Source organism: Coturnix japonica, chromosome 27 (assembly GCF_001577835.2).
Source record: "Coturnix japonica isolate 7356 chromosome 27, Coturnix japonica 2.1, whole genome shotgun sequence".
In the NCBI taxonomy this organism is placed as follows: domain Eukaryota; kingdom Metazoa; phylum Chordata; class Aves; order Galliformes; family Phasianidae; genus Coturnix; species Coturnix japonica.
Window position 1 is genome coordinate 4,670,535 of NC_029542.1, and position 18,252 is coordinate 4,688,786.

Sequence of the window (18,252 nt, forward strand, 5' to 3'; positions counted from 1 at the left end):
TGCAGTGTTGGTGTCTGTTCTCGGTCGTGCATTTCACACATCCAGTGGTTCCTTCCATTCGTTCTCCTCATTCTTTTTGACTTGATACTGCTATGTGTGTGCTGCTTTGTAGATTGTTTCTGTTCCTTCAGCATACTTTATATTAAGCACAAGGGCTTGAATTTGATGAGATCTGCCCTGTTCTTGCCTTTTGTGTTGTACTCAGGCCATCTTGGCTCACTCAGGTACAACTGATTTGCATGATGGTGTTCTAAGAGCTGCAACCCACTCCACGGCTGCTCTTGCATCTGTGCAGAGCAGATGTGTGCAGTGTCATAGGACATGCATCTGAATGTTGTACCTGACACGTGTATTCAGTGCATGGTCCATTACTCTCTTGATGTTACTGTGCATGCAGTACAAAGGGGACATGGGCTAAAGCATCCTCAGCGTTACCCAGAGGCGTGCTTTTGTTCTCATTCCTGTTCCTCAGCACATGTGGCATGCAGCCTGGGCTGCAGGGACCTGCTCAGCGGTGTTCAGCCAAGTGCCATTCATTCCCCAGCACCCTGTCTGGGAGCTGCTGGTGTCCAGCCTGTTCTGCTCTGTGACAGGGAGGCTGTGTCTCTTACAGCTTGGTTGCCACTAGGTGGGGGCTGTGATCCAGCCTGAGAAGTGCTGGGAGGCCGGGTGAGACCTGGCCAACCTGTCCTCAAAAGTCTTCAGCCACCAAGAAGAAGCACAAGCGGCAGCTGCTGCTCAGCTGCATTCTGCCTCCTGCTGGGCCATTGGCTGCGAGGTGCTTCCTGTGGAGTGGGAAAATACTGATGGTGCCCACACCTCTTGGTGAAGATGGGTAAGGAAATGACAGCACAGGTCCCTGGGGCTGAGGAGGCTGGAGCTATTGCTGGAAAGTCTGCTGTTGGCACTGCTCAGTGCTGTATGGCAGAAGGGGTCTACCTTGATATGGCCAGGAGAAAGGGAGCCCCCAGCAGCCCTACACAACAGTCCTGTGGAAGGATGGAGCGTCCAGGACTGCTGTGCTGACAGGTGTTGGTGAGGAGCATGTTTCATGCACAGGAGCAGGGGAGGGTTTATTGTCTGTGATCCTCACCCTTTGGCATGGTGGTTTCTGCTCTGCTTTCCCAGAGAAGTGTCAGCTATCAGGGCTCTAATTCACAGCTTCTTGGGACACCCCTGCTTGTGTTTGCAGAGGAGGTTAGAACTTTGGAAGAAGAAGAGCACAGCAGTTGTGTTCAGACAAAAACACTTGCCAGAAACGCAGCCAGCATGAGTAAGTGTCAAGCAATTTCCAGCAGTCTGTTTTACACAAGCTGAATGTGCACGTTGGGAGAGTGGGAGTTTTCTAGAGTTTGAAGTTCAGGTTGGGGTCTGCTTGAGGTGTACCCATGTCAGAAAGGCTGGCAAGAATTTTTATTGTGTGTTTGCATGTTTATACTCTTTACCAGCTGCTTGGCAGTCACTGACACAAAAGACGGCCTGTCTGTGCTTTGGTTTCTATAAATTCCAGGGACTATTTTTGCCAGCTCTACCTTTCTATGTGAGCAAAGCACAGCAAACTCCCAGCCACTGTGTTTTGTTTGGGAGATACTGGCACTTTCCTTGACATGTTGCACTGACAAGCAGTGCTTAAAAGCATCCGTGTAAGCCAAAATAAGCTGGTATGATGTGAATTCTCCATGATAGGTATGGAAGAGTCATGGGCTAATCAGACTGGGGAAATGTTGTGGGCAGAGTTTTGTGTACCGAGCAGCTCATGAACAAGTCATGCTGCTATTAGTGAGATGCGTCATCTTCAAAATTCTGGGCTGGCTTTAAGTTGCTTCAGGGTCCTTTTGGAGAAGACGCTGTTCCTGTGGTACATGTTATCCTTAAGGATCCCTGAACATGTATTATCACTTGCATGTTGACATTGGTTTCTCATCTCTTCAGGTTCAAATAATTGCTCTGCTTCCTGAAATGTCTGCTGCAGGATAGCAATGGATTTAGTCCTTGTATTTGTTCTGGAACGGAGCTCCCAGAAAGTACAGGCAGATTCTTGTTACAAACTGTAAAAGTCTTCAGCTTGAAAAGTACAGCAGAAATGGGTATCGTTAAGTAACATGATATTGAACATGACATCCATGGCATGTATCCTGTTGCAGGACAGAGGCAGCACAGGTTTACTCTGCAGACCCAAATGTGAATTTGTTCATCACGGGGACATCATTACAATTGGGGCTTCTTTTGTTGCATTCTATATACCCAACGTGCACAGAAGTGTTCCTACACTATATTTTCAGACATCTGACAGACAAGCTGCAGGGTTGAGTAGTCATTTGTGGGGCAGTTTAAGGCCTGTGAAGTTTATCCAGTTCTCTTAAACTACTGCTGCTTAGAAAAATGACAATCTAATTGTAGCTTGTGCTTTGGCTTTTAGGGACATGAAATGCAGCGCCAATAGGCAAAGTCAAAACTAAATTATCTGCCTTTTTGTGCTACAGGGGAATATAAAGGTAGACATGGGTTGTGCAGCAGGCTCAGCCCAGCTTTGCAGAGGTGTGCTGCAGCAGAAGCCAGTTAAATTCCTGGAGGCAGGAGGTATGTCTTGACTCTGCTCCCAACCTTCAACAGCACAAAAGCACTTCCTCTCTGCACTGAGTGAAATGGGGTACTATGTTCTAGGCATTACACCAAAAGGGAATTTTTCTTTGGGACCCAACCCAAAGTAACCCTTAAAGCCTTGTTGACTTCATAGCTGAAGCACGACTTGGAATTCAGCGCTTCCTTTTGACACTCAGGCATCTGATTCTGCTGTTAGAGACCAATGGAAAGCTGATGGGAGCAGGGTACCTCTGAAACCTGTAGATGTTAAAGACTGTGTAGACAAAGCTCTTTTACCATAGGTCCTGCCTCTTCCCACTACTTGCATCTGTGTCCCAGTGATCCCCTCTTCGGGTCAGCAGCCATATGAGATGACTGCTGTAGCTCTGCTGGTGCAACAAACAGTGAGTAGAAGGGACTCCTGCTTGCACGAAGCAACTGTGCCTGCACAGCTGCAGTTGAGGCTAAAGAAGGTTGAGTGCTGTCCACTGTGGTGGAGATAATGTAGGGTGTCCTAAAACCATCCAGCTGTCTGCCTGCCAGTGTGATGTCTGGGACGTGTGGCTCAGGAAAGGCTGAGTCTGGGGCAAGACCAGGAGCAGAGGAAGAAGAGAAATGGTGCTGCGGGCTGGGGCAGGGCCTGACTGCCTCCGGGAAACTCTGATGGAGGAAAAGGGAAGGCCAGGGTGAGGTGAGGTGAGGCTGGCAGCAGGAATGGAAATGTTGGGTTCAACCTCCAGCTGTGGTTCTTTTGGATTCCCGGTGTTTCTCAGCACCAGCTCAGGGACAGGCAGGGGCTGCTGCTGAAGCACCGTGTCTTGTCTGTGCCCGGTGTCTGCTGTGTGGCAGCATGGAACCCTGCGTCCTGCTTCGCCAAAAATTCTCAGTGATGCTGTAAGAACAGCAGAGTCTTTGGGTGGCAATGACTGAGGGAGCTGCCTCTGGGAGACATGCTGGAGCCTGTGCAGTGGGACAGCACGGGGCTGCTGCCTGCATGGGTGCTGCAGATCAAAGGCTGTCCTTGAGGGAACTTCTCTGAAGCTGCATCTCAGTTTACATTTGAATTTGAGGCACAGGCAAAACTTATTTGAATTTGTTCCGGTGGAATGATGGGGGATTAATTAGTTAATGAATACTCAGAGATGCAAACTAAGAGCTAGTTGTTCATGCTGCACTGGGGCCAGCATGTCGTCCTGAACTCCATCTCTCTGTGCCTGCCAAAGTTTTTTTGCTACTACACAGGTGGATGTGTTTTCAGCAAAGGTTTCCACGTGGAAGATTTTAAGAACTAAAATAAAAAGCATCTCCAAGTTTGAAATCATGCTGCCAGGGAGAGTGTTTGCAAGGAAGCAGCCAGATAAATAAGGAAATTTGACAAGTTGCAAAGAGGTGAAATTCTACAGTGTGGTGACAATTCCCAGCCTGTGAGAGCCTCACTGTGGTCCCAGCCTCCTTGGGCTGACTACAGGATCGTCCTTATTACAGGCAGCCTCAGGAAACTGGGCTGGACTGAAAAAGTAACAGTGATGTTAAGTTGGTCTGAGTCACTGACTACATCCCCTGTGGTTCTCTGAGGGCAACTGCTCTTGGAGGAAGGCAGAGTAGGATGCAGTGAGTGAGAGCTGCTCTTTCTGGTCACCACGAACTTCAGATCTCCTCCTCCCATAGCCTCTCCCTGTCTTTTGTACTTTCCCTGCTACTCCATCCACTGCAGCATGAACTGGCAGAAGCAGCAGTTAGAAGCCCTGCTCTGAAAGCGACTTGAGAAGCGTTGGAACCAGCAGCAGCCATGAACATGAAAACTGCGCTCATGCTGCTGCTCCTGGCCCTGGCCACAATCTTTGCCCTCGTCTGTGTGCTGCTGACCCGGGCACGGGCCCCCGGCGCCTGCCAGCAGCAGCCCCCGGCACAGGAGGAGGACGATGGCCACAGCCGGGTCTTTGCCGACCTGAGCCCCGAGGAGCTGGCACAGGTGGTGCAGTACCTGCGGGGCAGCCTCGGGGTGCCGCTGGTCGATGCGGCGCGTGCCAAACCTTCCGACAACTGCATTGCCTCTGTGGATGTGCAGCTCCCGGCCAAGGCAGAGGTGCTGCGGTTCCTGGATGATGGAGGGACTCGCCCGCCCCGGGAGGCACTGGCCGTGCTGTACTTTGGAGCCCAGGCTGAGCCCAACGTCACCGAGTACGTGGTGGGCCCACTGCCAGCACCAACGTACCACCGGGACGTCACGGTGCAGAAGTACGGGGGGAAGGTGCCGTACCACCGCAGACCAGCGTTGCCTGCTGAGTACAAACAGATTGCTGACTTCTTTAAAAAACAAGTGTTCCCTGCAGCTCCGTCCTTCATGGAGCAAGTGATGGAGTATGACGGAACCAGCCTGGCCACTGTGACAGCTGCTCCTCGTGGATCGCGGTCTGGAGATCGGCTGACCTGGTTTGTCATGTTTCAGAATGTGAGCGGGTTCTTCCTGCACCCAGTGGGGCTGGAGGTGCTGGTGGACCACAGCAGCCTGGATCTTACACAGTGGGCAGTCCGCAGGGTCTTCTACAATGGGCAGTACTACGGAGACATGTCTGAGCTGGAGAGAATCTATGTGCAGGGTGGTGTCCGTGTGGAGAAGGTGAGAAAAGCACCACGGGATGGGGACTTCTCATCCATGAGGCCCCGAGCACCAGTGGCTGCGACATTCCCTTTGCAGTATGAGCCCCAGGGGCCGCGGTACATTATCAGGAGCAACCTCGTTATCTTCCAGGCCTGGAGCTTTGCCTTTGGAATGAGTGTGACGACAGGCTTGCGCCTGTTTGACATCCGATACAATGGGGAGAGAGTTGTGTATGAGCTGAGCGTGCAGGAGGCGCTGTCAGTGTATGGCTCCAACTGCCCTGGGGGGATGTCCACCCGCTACATGGATGGCAGCTTTGGCATTGGGCGCTACGCCTCACCCCTGGTGCGAGGGGTTGACTGCCCATACATGGCCACCTATGTGGACACACACACCCTGCATGAGGGCCTGAGCTCCAGCAAGAGGACAGTGGCCCTCTGCATCTTCGAGCAGAACCTGGGCTCCCCTCTGCGGCGCCACTACTCCAACCTACAGTCATTGTACTACGGTGGGATGGTCAACTCCGCGTTGGTCCTTAGGTCCATCACCACTGTGGGTAACTACGACTATGTCTGGGACTTCATCTTCTACCAGAATGGGGCCATTGAAGGCAAAGTCCAAGCCACAGGGTACACGAGCTCGTCCTTTTTCCATGGGAATGGCCTGCAGTACGGCAATAGAGTTTGGGAGCATACACTGGGTACAATTCACACCCATTTTGTCAACTATAAAGTGGACTTGGATGTGGGAGGTAGGTCTTGTCTCCCTTTGATTTATGCCATTATAGTGGGGAATGTCTCAGCTCTGAGGGGGGTTGCTTTCTGGTCTCTGGAGTCTCTGGTAGTTGCTGTCAGATCATTGCTTTTTCTATTTCCCAACATTTGATTGCAAAATTATTTTTCTGTGTGTGTAGTTGTCTGTCCAGGTTAGGGAGTTGTAGGCAGAGGAAATTGTCTGTGAGCTCTGTATTCATCCTAGGGAAAGTATGAAAAGTAGCAGCTGCAGAACATGAGTTTCCTTGAGGCCCCATGTCTGGCACTGTGCATGTTGCCAAAAGCATGGCCAGGCAGACGGGGCAGGCACAGCCCTGTCTGCAGCATGAGAGGTGTGAGCTGGCTCCTGCAATGCCTGGTGCTACTCCTGGCATCCCCTCACATGCACAAGCATAGCATCCCTTATATGAGGCCTGCTGCAAGGCAGCTGTTGGGACCTGAAGAGAAAAGGGACTGGAAGTGAGGCAGAAAGCAAAATAATCTAAATTAATGTAGTGGGAGAAAAACAATATGGAGCTATGAGACTTCATCTTCTAACAGAATGGGGCTGTCGAAGCCAAAGTCCAGGCCATGGGGTATGTGAGCTCCTCCTGTTTTTCCATGGAGATGGTACAGCAGTAGGGTTTAGGATTCTGTGTAAAATATGCATTCGTCCCATCAACTTTAAAGTAGACTTGGATGTGGGAGGTAGGGTCTGGGTTTTGTCTCTTTTGTCTCTGAGTTCTTTCAGACTCCCTAAACTCTACTTAGTGGTCCTAGTTTTTCTTCCCACATGTGGGGTAGGTGATGTGCTCTCACAAGGAGCATTAAGGCCCACAAAGCAATACTAACTCCTGCCTGCAGGTGGTGGTGATTGGAGCCTAAAGTGCAGGAAAGGCCAAAGGAGAGAGTGGGATCTGACTGCAGAAAAGTTCCTCAGCTGCTTTGCTTTGTCCTCATAGAGGTGAAGAACTCTTTGGTGGCCCATGACATGGCATTTGAGATGGTACAGGCTCCCTGGAACCCAGAGCAGCAGATTGAGCGTCCACGGCTCACCAAGAAGGTCCTGGACACGGAGGACCAGGCTGCCTTCCGGCTCCACTCCCCGATGCCCAGATACATCTACTTTGCAACCAACCAAAAAAATAAGTGGGGCCACCAGCGCGGCTACAGGATTCAAATCATCAGCTTTGCAGGGGATCACATTCCCGAAGCCAGCTCCATGGAGAGAGCCATCAGCTGGGCAAGGTCAGACTGCTCTTATGGGGACACTGAGTACTCTGCAATGCTTCCAGCCTCACTGGCTGAGGAGGTGCTGCAGGGATGCTCCCTGTAGGGAGGGGAGAGGGGTGGATGCAGCCCAGGGCCACAGTTTACTCCACAGGACCAGCCTAGTAATCTGCAGGCTCCAGGGAGCAGCCTTTAGCTCTGCGCTGCCCCAGGGTCCTGTCTCTGTCCTTGTCCCCAGGTACAAGCTGGCTGTCACCAGGCGGAAGGAGGAGGAACCCACCAGCACCAGTGTCTACAACCAGAACGACCCTTGGACCCCCACTGTCGCTTTTGCTGACTTCATCAACAATGAAACTATCACCAATGAGGTGAGGAGGGTCTGGAGCCATGGGCTGCTGGTCCCACACACTGCCTGTGGGATCCACTGTGACAGCAGCAGAGCATGAGGAGAGTGGGTTGGAGTGTTGCTGGGCTGTGGGAATGCGGGCTGCTGGTGCCCACTGAGGTACCCTCTGCTCCTCTGTGGCCCAGGCACAGATTCCAGTCTGAAATAACCACAGTCATGTACCTCCTCCTGCCTAGGACCTGGTGGCCTGGATAACTGCTGGTTTCCTCCATATCCCTCACTCAGAAGATATTCCCAACACCTTGACAGTGGGAAATTCAGTTGGTTTTCTTCTGAGACCCTACAACTACTACGACTTGGACCCCTCCATTTACTCTCCCGATGGTGTGTTTTTTACCAGTGAGCAGAACTTCATGGTGTGTGAGGTTAACCCCATCACCTGCCTGTCCCAAACTGCCTCCTGCTTGCCAAGCCTGCCCCCATTCACCTATGATGGATTTCAAAACAGCAGCAGGCTTTGAAGGTCTGTCAGGCAGGGTCAGAGGCTGATTGTTTTCTGCGTTTGCCATCGTGTAACAACTTTACTTTTTATTGTGGCTTTTATAATGCAGTGATCTGTATGAGTGAAGCAAGTTGCTGAGCAGAGGTCTGCAGAATCTCTGCTAACTGCTGCATGCCAGGGGTAAAAGTGAGGAGAAAATGCTCTTCCCCTCTTGTAGCAATAAATGCTGTGTAGTGCCAATGTCAGTTAAAAAAAATAATAATAATCCAATGCTATTCCATCTGCCTTGTTCTTATGCTTCCAAAAGTGGCTGCTGGGGGGTCCTGGGGCACCGTGCTGAGTGCAGGGGGTGCGAGGAGAAGGCGGTGCCAGGAGCACACTTCTTTCTCCCCATTGTCCTGCTGTGTCCGCCCTGTGCTGCAGCGAAGCCTGCGGGACAAATGGGGAACGGCGGGTGCAGGAGCAGAGAGTCGATTTAACACTGTGGTCTGCTGGAGGAAGCAAAGCAAAGTTGCCTTTTATGGTTCCCAGCAAATCCCAGGCACGTCTGAGAGCACTGTAGTGCGCCCTCCCCATGAGCTCATCTGGGCCATCCTCTCTCCAGAAAACAAGGGAGAAAAAACGCCCAGCCCACCAAATCCAAGCTGACAGAAGCAGCGACTTGAGAAGCGTTGGAACCAGCAGCAGCCATGAACATGAAAACTGCGCTCGTGCTGCTGCTCCTGGCCCTGGCCACAATCTTTGCCCTCGTCTGTGTGCTGCTGACCCGGGCACGGGCCCCCAGCGCCTGCCAGCAGCAGCCCCCGGCACAGGAGGAGGACGATGGCCACAGCCGGGTCTTTGCTGACCTGAGCCCCGAGGAGCTGGCACAGGTGGTGCAGTACCTGCGGGGCAGCCTCGGGGTGCCGCTGGTCGATGCGGCGCGTGCCAAACCTTCCGACAACTGCATTGCCTCTGTGGATGTGCAGCTCCCGGCCAAGGCAGAGGTGCTGCGGTTCCTGGACGATGGAGGGGCTCGCCCGCCCCGGGAGGCACTGGCCGTGCTGTACTTTGGGGCCCAGGCTGAGCCCAACGTCACCGAGTACGTGGTGGGCCCACTGCCAGCACCAACCTACCACCGGGACGTCACGGTGCAGAAGTACGGGGGGAAGGTGCCGTACCACCGCAGAGCTGTCACTGGTGCGGAGTACGCAGCCATCAACGAGCTCATCCAGAAGGAGCTGAAGAAGGCACCGCGCTTCCTCGCTGCATGCTGTGCATCTGACGGAACCAGCCTGGCCACCATCACCACTGCTCCCCGCGGCTTCAAGTCTGGAGACCGCACCACATGGTTCGTCCTCTTCCATGCCATTGATGGCAGCGGTTTCTTCGTCCTGCCTGTGGGGCTGGAGGTGCTGGTGGAGCATGGGCCGCTCGACGTCTCCCAGTGGTACCTGCGCCAGGTCTTCTACAATGGGCACTACTTCTCCAGCACCGCTGAGCTGGAGAATGCGTTTGTGACCAAGTCACTGAAGGTGGTTGTGGTTCAGAAGCCCCAGGAAGACACAGTGCTGGGCTCCATGAGACCCCTCCTCTCACCTGGTGCTCCGGGGCCACTTCAGTTTGAGCCCCAGGGTCCCCGCTACAGCATCAGGGACAACCACGTCACCTACCAGGGCTGGAGCATTGCCTTTGGCATGAACCCCAACACTGGCCCACGGTTCTTTGACATCCGTTTCCGTGGGGAAAGGATAATCTATGAGCTGAGCCTGCAGGAAGCCTTAGCTCTGTATGGCTCCAACTGTCCTGGGGGTATGTCCACCCGCTACCTTGATGGCAGCTTTGGCATCGGCAGATTTGCCTACGAGCTCGTCCGGGGTGTTGACTGTCCCTACACGGCCACCTACGTGGATCGGCACTACCTGTCAGAGTCAGATGTTCCCAGAACCAACCAGAACTCACTCTGCATTTTTGAGCACGACACTTCCCTTCCTCTGCGGCGGCACTTCTCTGACACGCATTCCTTGTACTATGGAGGGCTGCGGAAGAACACCCTGGTCATCCGTGCTGTCTCCACGCTCATAAACTATGACTACGTCTGGGACTTCATGTTCTACAGCAATGGGGCTGTGGAGGTCCGGGTCCATGCCACTGGCTACATCAGCTCCTCCTTCTTCCATGGCCAAGGCACCACCTATGGCAACAAGGTTGGGCCACACACACTGGGGACGATGCACCTGCACCACATTCACTACAAGGTGGACCTGGATATTGATGGTAGGTCTCATCTTGTGTGGTCACCAGGGCTTGAGGAGGCTGTTTCCCCCCTTGGGTGAGCACTCTGCCTACAGATGTGCTCTGTGTCTTAAAAGCTGCTGCCTGCACACCCAGGGATGTGCAGCAGAGCAGTCCCCCAGATGCGTTTCTTAGTGAGATGCAGCTGTACGCAGGGTGTGGAATTCAGAGGGATTCTCCCTTTTACTTCACAGGGCAGCTGAACTCCCTGGAGTCCCATGACATGGGGTACCAGACGATAAGCGTCCCCTGGAGCCCAGAGAACACCCTCCAGCAGCCGTTCCTCCACCGGGAGAAGCTGGAGAGAGAGAATGAGGCAGCGTTCCCCCTCAATGCCTCTCTCCCCCGCTACCTCTCCTTCACTGGCCCCAAGCCCAATCGGTGGGGACACCTTCGCAGCTACCGGGTGCAGGTGGTCAGCTTCCCTGGGGAGCACCTGCCCACCAGCAGTCCCATGGAGAAAGCCATCAGCTGGGGCAGGTAGGTGGGGGGCTGAGGTTGCAATCATGCTGCAAGCTGCCCAGATTGGCAGTGCATGGGGCAGCTCTGTGTTCTGTGCCATTGGGACTCACTGATACCATTCCTGCAGGTGCTGAGAAGCTTCCCAGCCACCCGTCCCCAGTCTGGTCCCCTCCTGCTGACAGAGTAGGGTCTGTCAAGCCTGTCTGCAGGGAAGGGTTAAATAACAGGGTCGTCTGCTTCTTGTCTTTGACAGTCCATATAAAAATTGCTCAATGGCATCTGTTCATAGTAGTTCCCAGGCAGGAATCTGACCCCAGATAAGTTTAATTTAGAACAATCACATGTTTTCCCAAGGGCTGCATTGGTATCCGGAGGTCTTGACTCCTCTGCGCAAGGACAGGATGCCTTTTGGAAAAATGCTGTGGAAAACTGCAGTGCTGGCTTGCAACCAGGGTGAAATCTAATGACTTGTGTTCGGGGGGAGGTTGCGTAAGTTAGACCTAAAGTCAAAGCATTGGGCTGTGCCTCTCATGGCCAGCAAAGTCCTGCAAGCTCCATAGCACTGCACCCACCCTGTGCCCTGTCCCGGTGTCACAATGCCTCCTGCTCCAACAGATACAAGCTGGCTGTCACCAGGCGGAAGGAGGAGGAACCCACCAGCACCAGTGTCTACAACCAGAATGACCCTTGGACTCCCAGCGTCGCCTTTGCTGACTTCATCAACGATGAAAGCATTGCTAACGAGGTGAGCTCCATAGGACTGCCTGTGGCCAAGACTTCATGGTCACAGTGGGTGTGAACAGGGCTGGAAGGGATGGTGCAGCTGATGATGCTCTGGTCTCCCCTCTCTCTCCCAGGACCTGGTCGCGTGGATTACTGTAGGGTTCCTCCACGTTCCTCATGCTGAGGACATCCCTAACACAGTGACTGTGGGAAACAGTGTCGGCTTTTTCCTGAGGCCCTACAACTACTTTGACCAGGACCCCTCGCTGTACTCACCCGACAGCATCTATTTCAGCAGTGAGCAGGGGATTGGGGCATGTGGAGCCAACCCCCTCGCCTGCCTGCCCGCAGCCAGCTGTGCCCCACGCCTGTCACCCTTCCAATACGGTGGCTTCGTCAACATCAGCCTGGGCCCCCCGCTTGGCAGGCGCTGATGGGGTCAAAGAGGAGGACAGGTACTGGCACAGACAGGCTGTGTCCAGCCACTAGGCTGCATTCCGGGAGGCCTTCAGTGATGGAGGGAGTGCAGCCAGCTGACTGCAACCTGCCCTGCTCGTTTCCTCCTTCAGGTCATGGATGTGAGGCTCTATCCCACCAAGGTAGTCAGGCACCTCTGTGGGGATGGAGCTGCCCAGGGCCAGGCTGGAGTTGCCCTTGGAGCCGTACTGCTCAGTGGCTGCTGTGCCAGGTGATGCTGGGTGCCAGCTGCTGTGGCAGCACTGGGCACTGGGAACAGTACTGGGGATAAGGATGAGCACTGGATGAGGATGCTACTAGATGGCAGCCTGGTGCCCAGCCAGCTCCAATAAAGAAGCACATTAGTGCATTTTCTGACCCAACTCTTGCATAGCTCATCAGTGTGGCTTTTGATGGTCAGATCCTGGATGCTGGTAGTGTTATGGGGCTGTGTTAGTTTGCAGGCACATGCTGGAGGGGGCAAAGGTCCAGTGGTGGGCACAATGCCCAGCATGGCTATGTGAGCATACACTGGTTGTACTCTTGGACCCTGTGTGCTAGCAGGACCCTTCTGCAGCAAAATATGGGACAAACAAAGGAGTTAATGTGTAACAGCTGTATCGAGCTGGATTAATTGGTGCTGGCCTTGGCTGCTGCCTGGGGCCTTGTTCTCACCCCCCAGCTTGGAGACCCTTGCTTCAGTGCCTGCACAGCCCCAGCTGTAGGAGCATGAAGCTCATTGCCAATGCATTGGGCTGGGTCGGGCCTGTGGTGCGCCAGGATTCAGTGAGGTTTGGCTCCAGTGCTGGCATCTCATGGGCAGTTGGCTGCTGTGTCACCAGGAGTTGCAAAGGGATCTGCACTCCCTGGGGTCTGTGATGTGGTGGCCTTGAGGAGCCCTAATGGCAACAAGTATATTCTGGAGGTGCCTTGGACTGCAGCAGAATGGAGGGACTGAAACATGGGGAAGCGGTTTGGGGTGGGATTGATTGCATTACATCCTCAGGCCTGAACGGGGAGCATCAGTCCTGGGAGCTTGGGGGAGCAGGTTCAACATTCCCTGTGTGGGGATGTACTCCTGTGTGTGTTTACAGGTACTGCCTGGACTCTGCCCACATGCTGACGCAGGCAGTACTGACCTTGTTTCCAGCCCCAGCGCTGCAATGGACTGAGAATCTTCTGGATGAAACCCTGGTGCTAAGGGGCAGCCAAGTGTGACAGCGTGCGCTGCGCGTGCCTTGGCCGTGTCTGGTGGCCTGGGAACCATGGGGACGCCGTGTCCTGGAGCCAGCTGCTGTCACTGCAGGGCATGCAGCTCCTGGGCTGCCAGCTCATCTGGCTGTGGCTGTAGGGGAGCCATTGTTCCCATTCCAGTTCCTGGCCTCTCCCAGATGCAATCCCCATTTTGTTGCTGTGACTCCTTCCAAAGGGGCTGGAGTGTGCTTGTCCTGCTTGTCCCCATCCCCCAGTTCCTTTTGCTCCCATTTTCTGCAGTGAAGCTTTTGAGGGATTAATTGCTAACTGTTCAAAACATCTTGGATGTGGGAGCCAAGCCCACTGAATTCCTTTGTGCTGGCCAAAAGCTTTCAGTTGAGGACAGTGAAATGAGTTGCTGAGGAATTTAGTTTTACAAGAGTAATTCTGTTTTTGTGCAAACTTCTGCTCCATTTTGGGTACTGGCGGCTGGGATGCTGTGCTCTCCCTCAGGTGATGCTGATGTGTGACCTGCTGCACTGCCATGCTATCTCCAGCCTCCTGCTGCTCTGCACCTCAAGGTAGATCTCTAAACATTTTCACTGCCATAAAGAAACTGGTGTTGGCCAATAAAAACGGCTCTTCCTTGACCTGGCAGTTGCAATTGTGGACGTCATGGTGGTCACTTGAGGCAGGGGGCAGGAAGAAGGAGGACGCTGCCCTGTGCCTCCTGCTGCTGCTGGACACAGCCTCTGCATTGCGTCAAACCGCACCACGGAGCAGTTCAAGGCTCCTGACCTGAACTTTCTAGCAGAGTGAGAGATAAGTGGTACATTTTCACTGGCTGCTAATCATTAACACTCTGCTGTCTGCTCCTGCTGTGTGTGCAGCTGCGTGCCTGGGGCTCTGGCCAGGTGCCCCGTGCTGCTGTGCTGTGTGTATCTGCAGCAGCCAGGGATGGACACCCAGGTTTGTCCTGCCAGGCCGACCCCCGTGTCCCAGGATCCTGTAGAAAGATCTGTGTTAACCCGTTCACCCTTTACTCCCAGAGAGGAGCAAGAGAACAGATCTGCATGACTGAGGTGGAAAGTCGACAGGCAGGGACCCTGAGTGACAAGGGATGTCTTCAGCTCCATCTGCATTGCTGGGGGCTGACAGGGCAGGAGGGATTAACCTGGGGATGTACTAGTTAGGATCACTCCCCCTGCCTGGTTTGCACAGGTTCTGAAATCTCACAGATCTCAGGAAAACACTATTGGAAGCCAAGACCTCCCCAGGCCTTACTCTGGGGATCTCCTGAAACAGCTTGGAAAGTTTCTTGCTGAGGAGAGCACTGTTTGTGTCAGCATGGCAAAGACTGCAGCACAGCACGTTAGCATCAGGTACAGGTTTCAGAGGGGGTCAGGGTAATGGGCAGCTCTGCTCTATGCACAACCCATTCCATGCACCAGCAATGCTTGGGCTGATGGCAGAGGGATGGGATAAATGTCACTCCATCCCTCTGCAGGCACTTAAACCTCTCCCCTGCTGAAACACTGGGGTTCACAAGCAGATCATGTGTTGTTTTGTGTTTTTTTTTGTTTGTTTTTTTTTTTGAGGAGGAGCCAGACAGAGCAGGGGCTGCAGAAACCTCTCCTGAGTAATGGGACAGAGGAGGATTAAGACTCCTAAAGGCCATGCCCTATGCCACTCTGCAGCCTGTTTTTCTCCTTTATGCAAGTTGTTCTAAGCATGTTTGTAACAACCTGCCAGTGATGCACCCTTCAGCAAAAGTGGTTTTGGGTCCAAAGATCAAAGCTGGGACAAGTGACCTATCGGCAGCAAACACGAACCCGTGGGGTATAAAACTGCAGCTGAGCACGGGACAGCCTGAACCAGGCAGGAGGCTGTGGAGGAGGATGGAAGCCCCCATGAACCTCCTGCATGATGCCGGCATCCAGGCGACATACTGGCTGCAGAAGCATTTCCAGGGCTCTCAGGACTGGTTCCTCTTCATCTCCTTTGCTGCAGACCTCAGGAACACTTTCTTTGTTCTTTTCCCTATCTGGTTCCACCTGTGTGAGCCAGTGGGCATCCGGCTTATCTGGGTGGCCGTGATCGGGGACTGGCTCAACCTCGTCTTCAAGTGGTGAGTAGAGCTGTGCTGCAGCTTGCTGCAGATGCACCAACATAGCTGGATTAATATAGCCAGATGTGTGCCTAGTCCAGACGTACAACCTTACACTCTAAGCATGTGATGGGGACAGGTGGCCTCTGCCCATGCTGGCACCATTGGATGGCTGCTCATAGACTGAAAAGGCATGGAAGGAGCAGACATATCCTCTTCATCAGCTTGCTCCCAGGGCATTCCTGCTCCTCCTGATAAGGATTTGGGGCTGGGGACAGGACCAGGTGCTGTCTGGGTGCTATTTTGACACCTTCCAGCTCACAGCCAGAGCTGGAACCACAGCCCGCTCTGGTGCCCAGGATGACCATGAACCCCTTTCTACTTCCATTTCAGGATCCTGTTTGGGGAGAGGCCATACTGGTGGGTGCACGAGACTGATTATTACAGCAACACCTCTGCGCCGGCCATCCAGCAGTTCCCACTCACCTGCGAGACCGGCCCTGGTAGGGTCCCCTGCTCTGAGACAAGCAGTTGGCACGTTGTTCAGGGACCCCAGAGCCCTGATCCTATGCCAGGGGCAGGGGGGTGCCGGCACAGCCAGAACTGTTACCTTGGCCATTATCACTGAGCTGTGGGGCCACTGCCATGCCCTGGTGCAGAGCAGACTTTTACCCTTGGTGTGTGCAGATGTGGAAATTTAGCACAAACTCTGCCTGTGCCAGGCTGCAGAGATAGTGGGAACCTGGAGCACCTTGTGATGATCTGATCAGTGCTGATTAGTGTCTGAAGGGTGGAGGCCAGGATCCAGGATCCCAGGCACCAGGACAGGGGGCACTGGGCACAGTTCTATCTGACTGCAGGGAAGAACTTTTGTGCTGTGAGAGTGGTGGAGCTTTGGCACAGCTGCCCAGAGAGGTGCAGGAGTCTCCTTCTCCAGAGTTATGCAAACCCATATGGACTCAATCCTGTGCAACCTGCTCTGGGGAAACTGCTGGGGTGGGGGGAGGTTGAAATGGAAGAGCTCCAGAGGTCCCTTCTGCCTCCTGCAGTTCTATGATTCTGTGCTCCCTGTGCCACACTATCACTGCCTTTGGGTGGGTGCTCAGTGCCGGAGCCCCTGGGGCATGAGGGCAGCAGGGACAGCCTGCTCTGAGGGGGCTGACTTAAGCCCTGCTTCTCACCCAGGGAGCCCCTCTGGCCATGCCATGGGTGCAGCAGGAGTTTACTACGTCATGGTGACCGCTCTTCTTTCCATCGCCATGGGCAAGGAGAAGTCAAAAACACTGAAATACTGGTGAGTGTGTGCAAGTCCTGACCCAGAGATGAAGGGGACTACGATGCTCTGGCACCGCTCAAAGTCCGTAGCGTGCGCCAGATCTGGCACTGATGGAGCTCTCTACCCCTTGCAGGATTCTGTGGGCCGTGCTGTGGATGGGGTTCTGGGCTGTTCAGGTCTGCGTCTGTCTGTCCCGCATTTTCATCGCTGCCCACTTTCCTCATCAGGTCATTGCAGGGGTCATATCTGGTGAGCTCACCTTGTTTCTGTCCCTTCCTCAAATTAGCATGCCCCTGTGCTCCCACTGTGTGTACGAGAAAGGAGCAGGGGCAAGCAAGAACTGCAGACAATGGCTCTGCACTTGTTGCTGTTGAGAAGGAGCCTTTGTCCATGTGCCATTGGATGTGGGCTGGGGGACATAAGAAGAGGGATTTATGAGTGTTAAGGGTGCAGCAGTGACTGTCAGGTCTGCACCGCACTCTGGAGCCATCTCCATCCCACTCTGACTGCCCGTACCTCTTCTCCTGGCAGGCATGGCAGTGGCTGAGACCTTCCAGCACGTCCACTCCATCTACCGTGCCAGCCTCCGCAGGTACCTGGGCGTCACCTTCTTCCTCTTCAGCTTTGCCTTGGGCTTCTACCTGCTACTGCGGATGCTTGGTGTTGAACTGCTCTGGACACTGGAGAAGGCACAGAGGTGGTGTGCCCATCCCGAGTGGGTCCACATTGACACCACGCCCTTCGCCAGCCTTCTTCGCAACCTGGGCATCCTTTTTGGGCTGGGGCTGGCCCTGAGCTCCCACATGTACCTGGAGAGCTGCCGGGGGAAGCAAGGCCGCCAGCTGTCCTTCCGCCTGGGCTGTGCTGCTGCCTCACTGCTGGTCCTGCACCTCTTTGATGCCTTCAAGCCACCCTCCCACATGCAGCTGCTCTTCTATGTCCTTTCCTTCTGCAAGAGTGCAGCTGTGCCGCTGGCCACCGTCGGCCTCATCCCCTACTGCATCTCTCAGTTTCTGGCCACGCAGGACAAGAAGGGCGTCTAGGGGCAGGTAACAGCATGGCCACCCTGGCTCAGGGCTGGGGACAGGAACCATGGGTCTGTGGGGGTTGTGTTGGTTTCTCCCCATTACAGCTTCATGGGCTGACTCCAGCACAGCGTGCACTCACAGTGCCAGACGTGCCACAGGTGCCAGTGGCACAAGGGACAGATATGGCAGGAGCAAGGCACTGTGCAGTTGTGGGTGCTCAAAGGCTGTTGCAAGGCAGCTCTGCAGGGGGACAGGCAGGAGATGGAAACAAACACCAGCTTATGGGAGCCCCCAGCCCCAAGGCTCCTCAGCCCCTGGGACCTCTGCCCAGTATTCACTGCTGCGTGGAGCAGCTCTCGGTACGTGTGTATATGTGCACATAAATGTAGCGGTGTGTTGAGGGGTATTTTATTAAAGCTGAAGATGTATTTTACTGGTGAGTTCAGCTGTCTTATGGGCGCGTGGATGGTGCCCAAGTGCCATCCCCAGGGTCAGGGAGGCTGTTGGTGCCGCAAGAAGGATGTCCCTTCTCAGGTCCTGCTCCTGCCTACTGCAAAACATGGCTGGAAGCCCAAGGACAGGCAGTACCAGGCTGCCCCAAGGCTTTCAGCTGCCCAGAACACACAAGCACATCAAGAGCTCAGGACTTCTGGGAAGGTACATGGAGGCGTCCTGACCAAAGTTCAGCAGCAGCTGCACACAGGGCAAGGAGGCAAA

The 18,252-nt window shown here is 54.2% G+C and overlaps 3 protein-coding genes across 4 annotated transcripts; all 3 read left to right on the top strand.

The window, feature by feature from the left end:
• Nucleotides 1-99: 99 nt before the first annotated feature.
• LOC107325299 (amine oxidase copper containing 2) lies at nt 100-8,295 on the top strand. Its single transcript, XM_015886010.1, has 4 exons — nt 100-5,936; nt 6,900-7,185; nt 7,406-7,535; nt 7,750-8,295. The coding sequence occupies exons 1-4, from the start codon at nt 4,373-4,375 to the stop codon at nt 8,032-8,034; spliced, it is 2,265 nt and encodes a 754-aa protein (XP_015741496.1). The 5' UTR covers nt 100-4,372; the 3' UTR covers nt 8,035-8,295.
• A 370-nt stretch (nt 8,296-8,665) lies between these two features.
• On the top strand, nt 8,666-13,788 carry LOC107325298 (membrane primary amine oxidase-like). Of its 2 annotated transcripts, none has more exons than XM_015886009.2 (5): nt 8,666-10,271; nt 10,484-10,769; nt 11,367-11,496; nt 11,609-11,929; nt 13,025-13,788. In XM_015886009.2, exons 1-4 carry the CDS (start codon nt 8,705-8,707, stop codon nt 11,906-11,908), a joined length of 2,283 nt encoding a protein of 760 aa, XP_015741495.1. In that variant the 5' UTR covers nt 8,666-8,704; the 3' UTR covers nt 11,909-11,929; nt 13,025-13,788. The 2 variants fall into 2 exon arrangements, with proteins under 2 accessions (XP_015741495.1, XP_015741493.1); XM_015886007.2 differs by lacking the exon at nt 13,025-13,788 and adding an exon at nt 12,044-12,313 and having other exon boundaries at nt 8,667-10,271.
• A 929-nt stretch (nt 13,789-14,717) lies between these two features.
• Nucleotides 14,718-17,968, top strand: G6PC (glucose-6-phosphatase catalytic subunit). The gene is made up of 5 exons (XM_015886014.1): nt 14,718-15,252; nt 15,625-15,734; nt 16,417-16,525; nt 16,641-16,756; nt 17,039-17,968. The coding sequence occupies exons 1-5, from the start codon at nt 14,801-14,803 to the stop codon at nt 17,548-17,550; spliced, it is 1,299 nt and encodes a 432-aa protein (XP_015741500.1). The 5' UTR covers nt 14,718-14,800; the 3' UTR covers nt 17,551-17,968.
• Nucleotides 17,969-18,252: the final 284 nt, after the last annotated feature.

Bases quoted from the DNA above. Each gene is read 5' to 3' on its own strand.
- LOC107325299 (XM_015886010.1), top strand. From the start codon at position 4,373: ATGAACATGAAAACTGCGCTCATGCTGCTGCTCCTGGCCCTGGCCACA. The intron at 5,937-6,899 runs GTAGGTCTTGTC...TTGTCCTCATAG, and splicing joins AGTGGACTTGGATGTGGGAG to AGGTGAAGAACTCTTTGGTG. The intron at 7,186-7,405 runs GTCAGACTGCTC...CCTTGTCCCCAG, and splicing joins AGAGCCATCAGCTGGGCAAG to GTACAAGCTGGCTGTCACCA.
- LOC107325298 (XM_015886009.2), top strand. From the start codon at position 8,705: ATGAACATGAAAACTGCGCTCGTGCTGCTGCTCCTGGCCCTGGCCACA. The intron at 10,272-10,483 runs GTAGGTCTCATC...TTTACTTCACAG, and splicing joins GGTGGACCTGGATATTGATG to GGCAGCTGAACTCCCTGGAG. The intron at 10,770-11,366 runs GTAGGTGGGGGG...CTGCTCCAACAG, and splicing joins AAAGCCATCAGCTGGGGCAG to ATACAAGCTGGCTGTCACCA.
- G6PC (XM_015886014.1), top strand. From the start codon at position 14,801: ATGCCCTATGCCACTCTGCAGCCTGTTTTTCTCCTTTATGCAAGTTGT. The intron at 15,735-16,416 runs GTAGGGTCCCCT...CTTCTCACCCAG, and splicing joins CACCTGCGAGACCGGCCCTG to GGAGCCCCTCTGGCCATGCC. The intron at 16,757-17,038 runs GTGAGCTCACCT...TTCTCCTGGCAG, and splicing joins CATTGCAGGGGTCATATCTG to GCATGGCAGTGGCTGAGACC.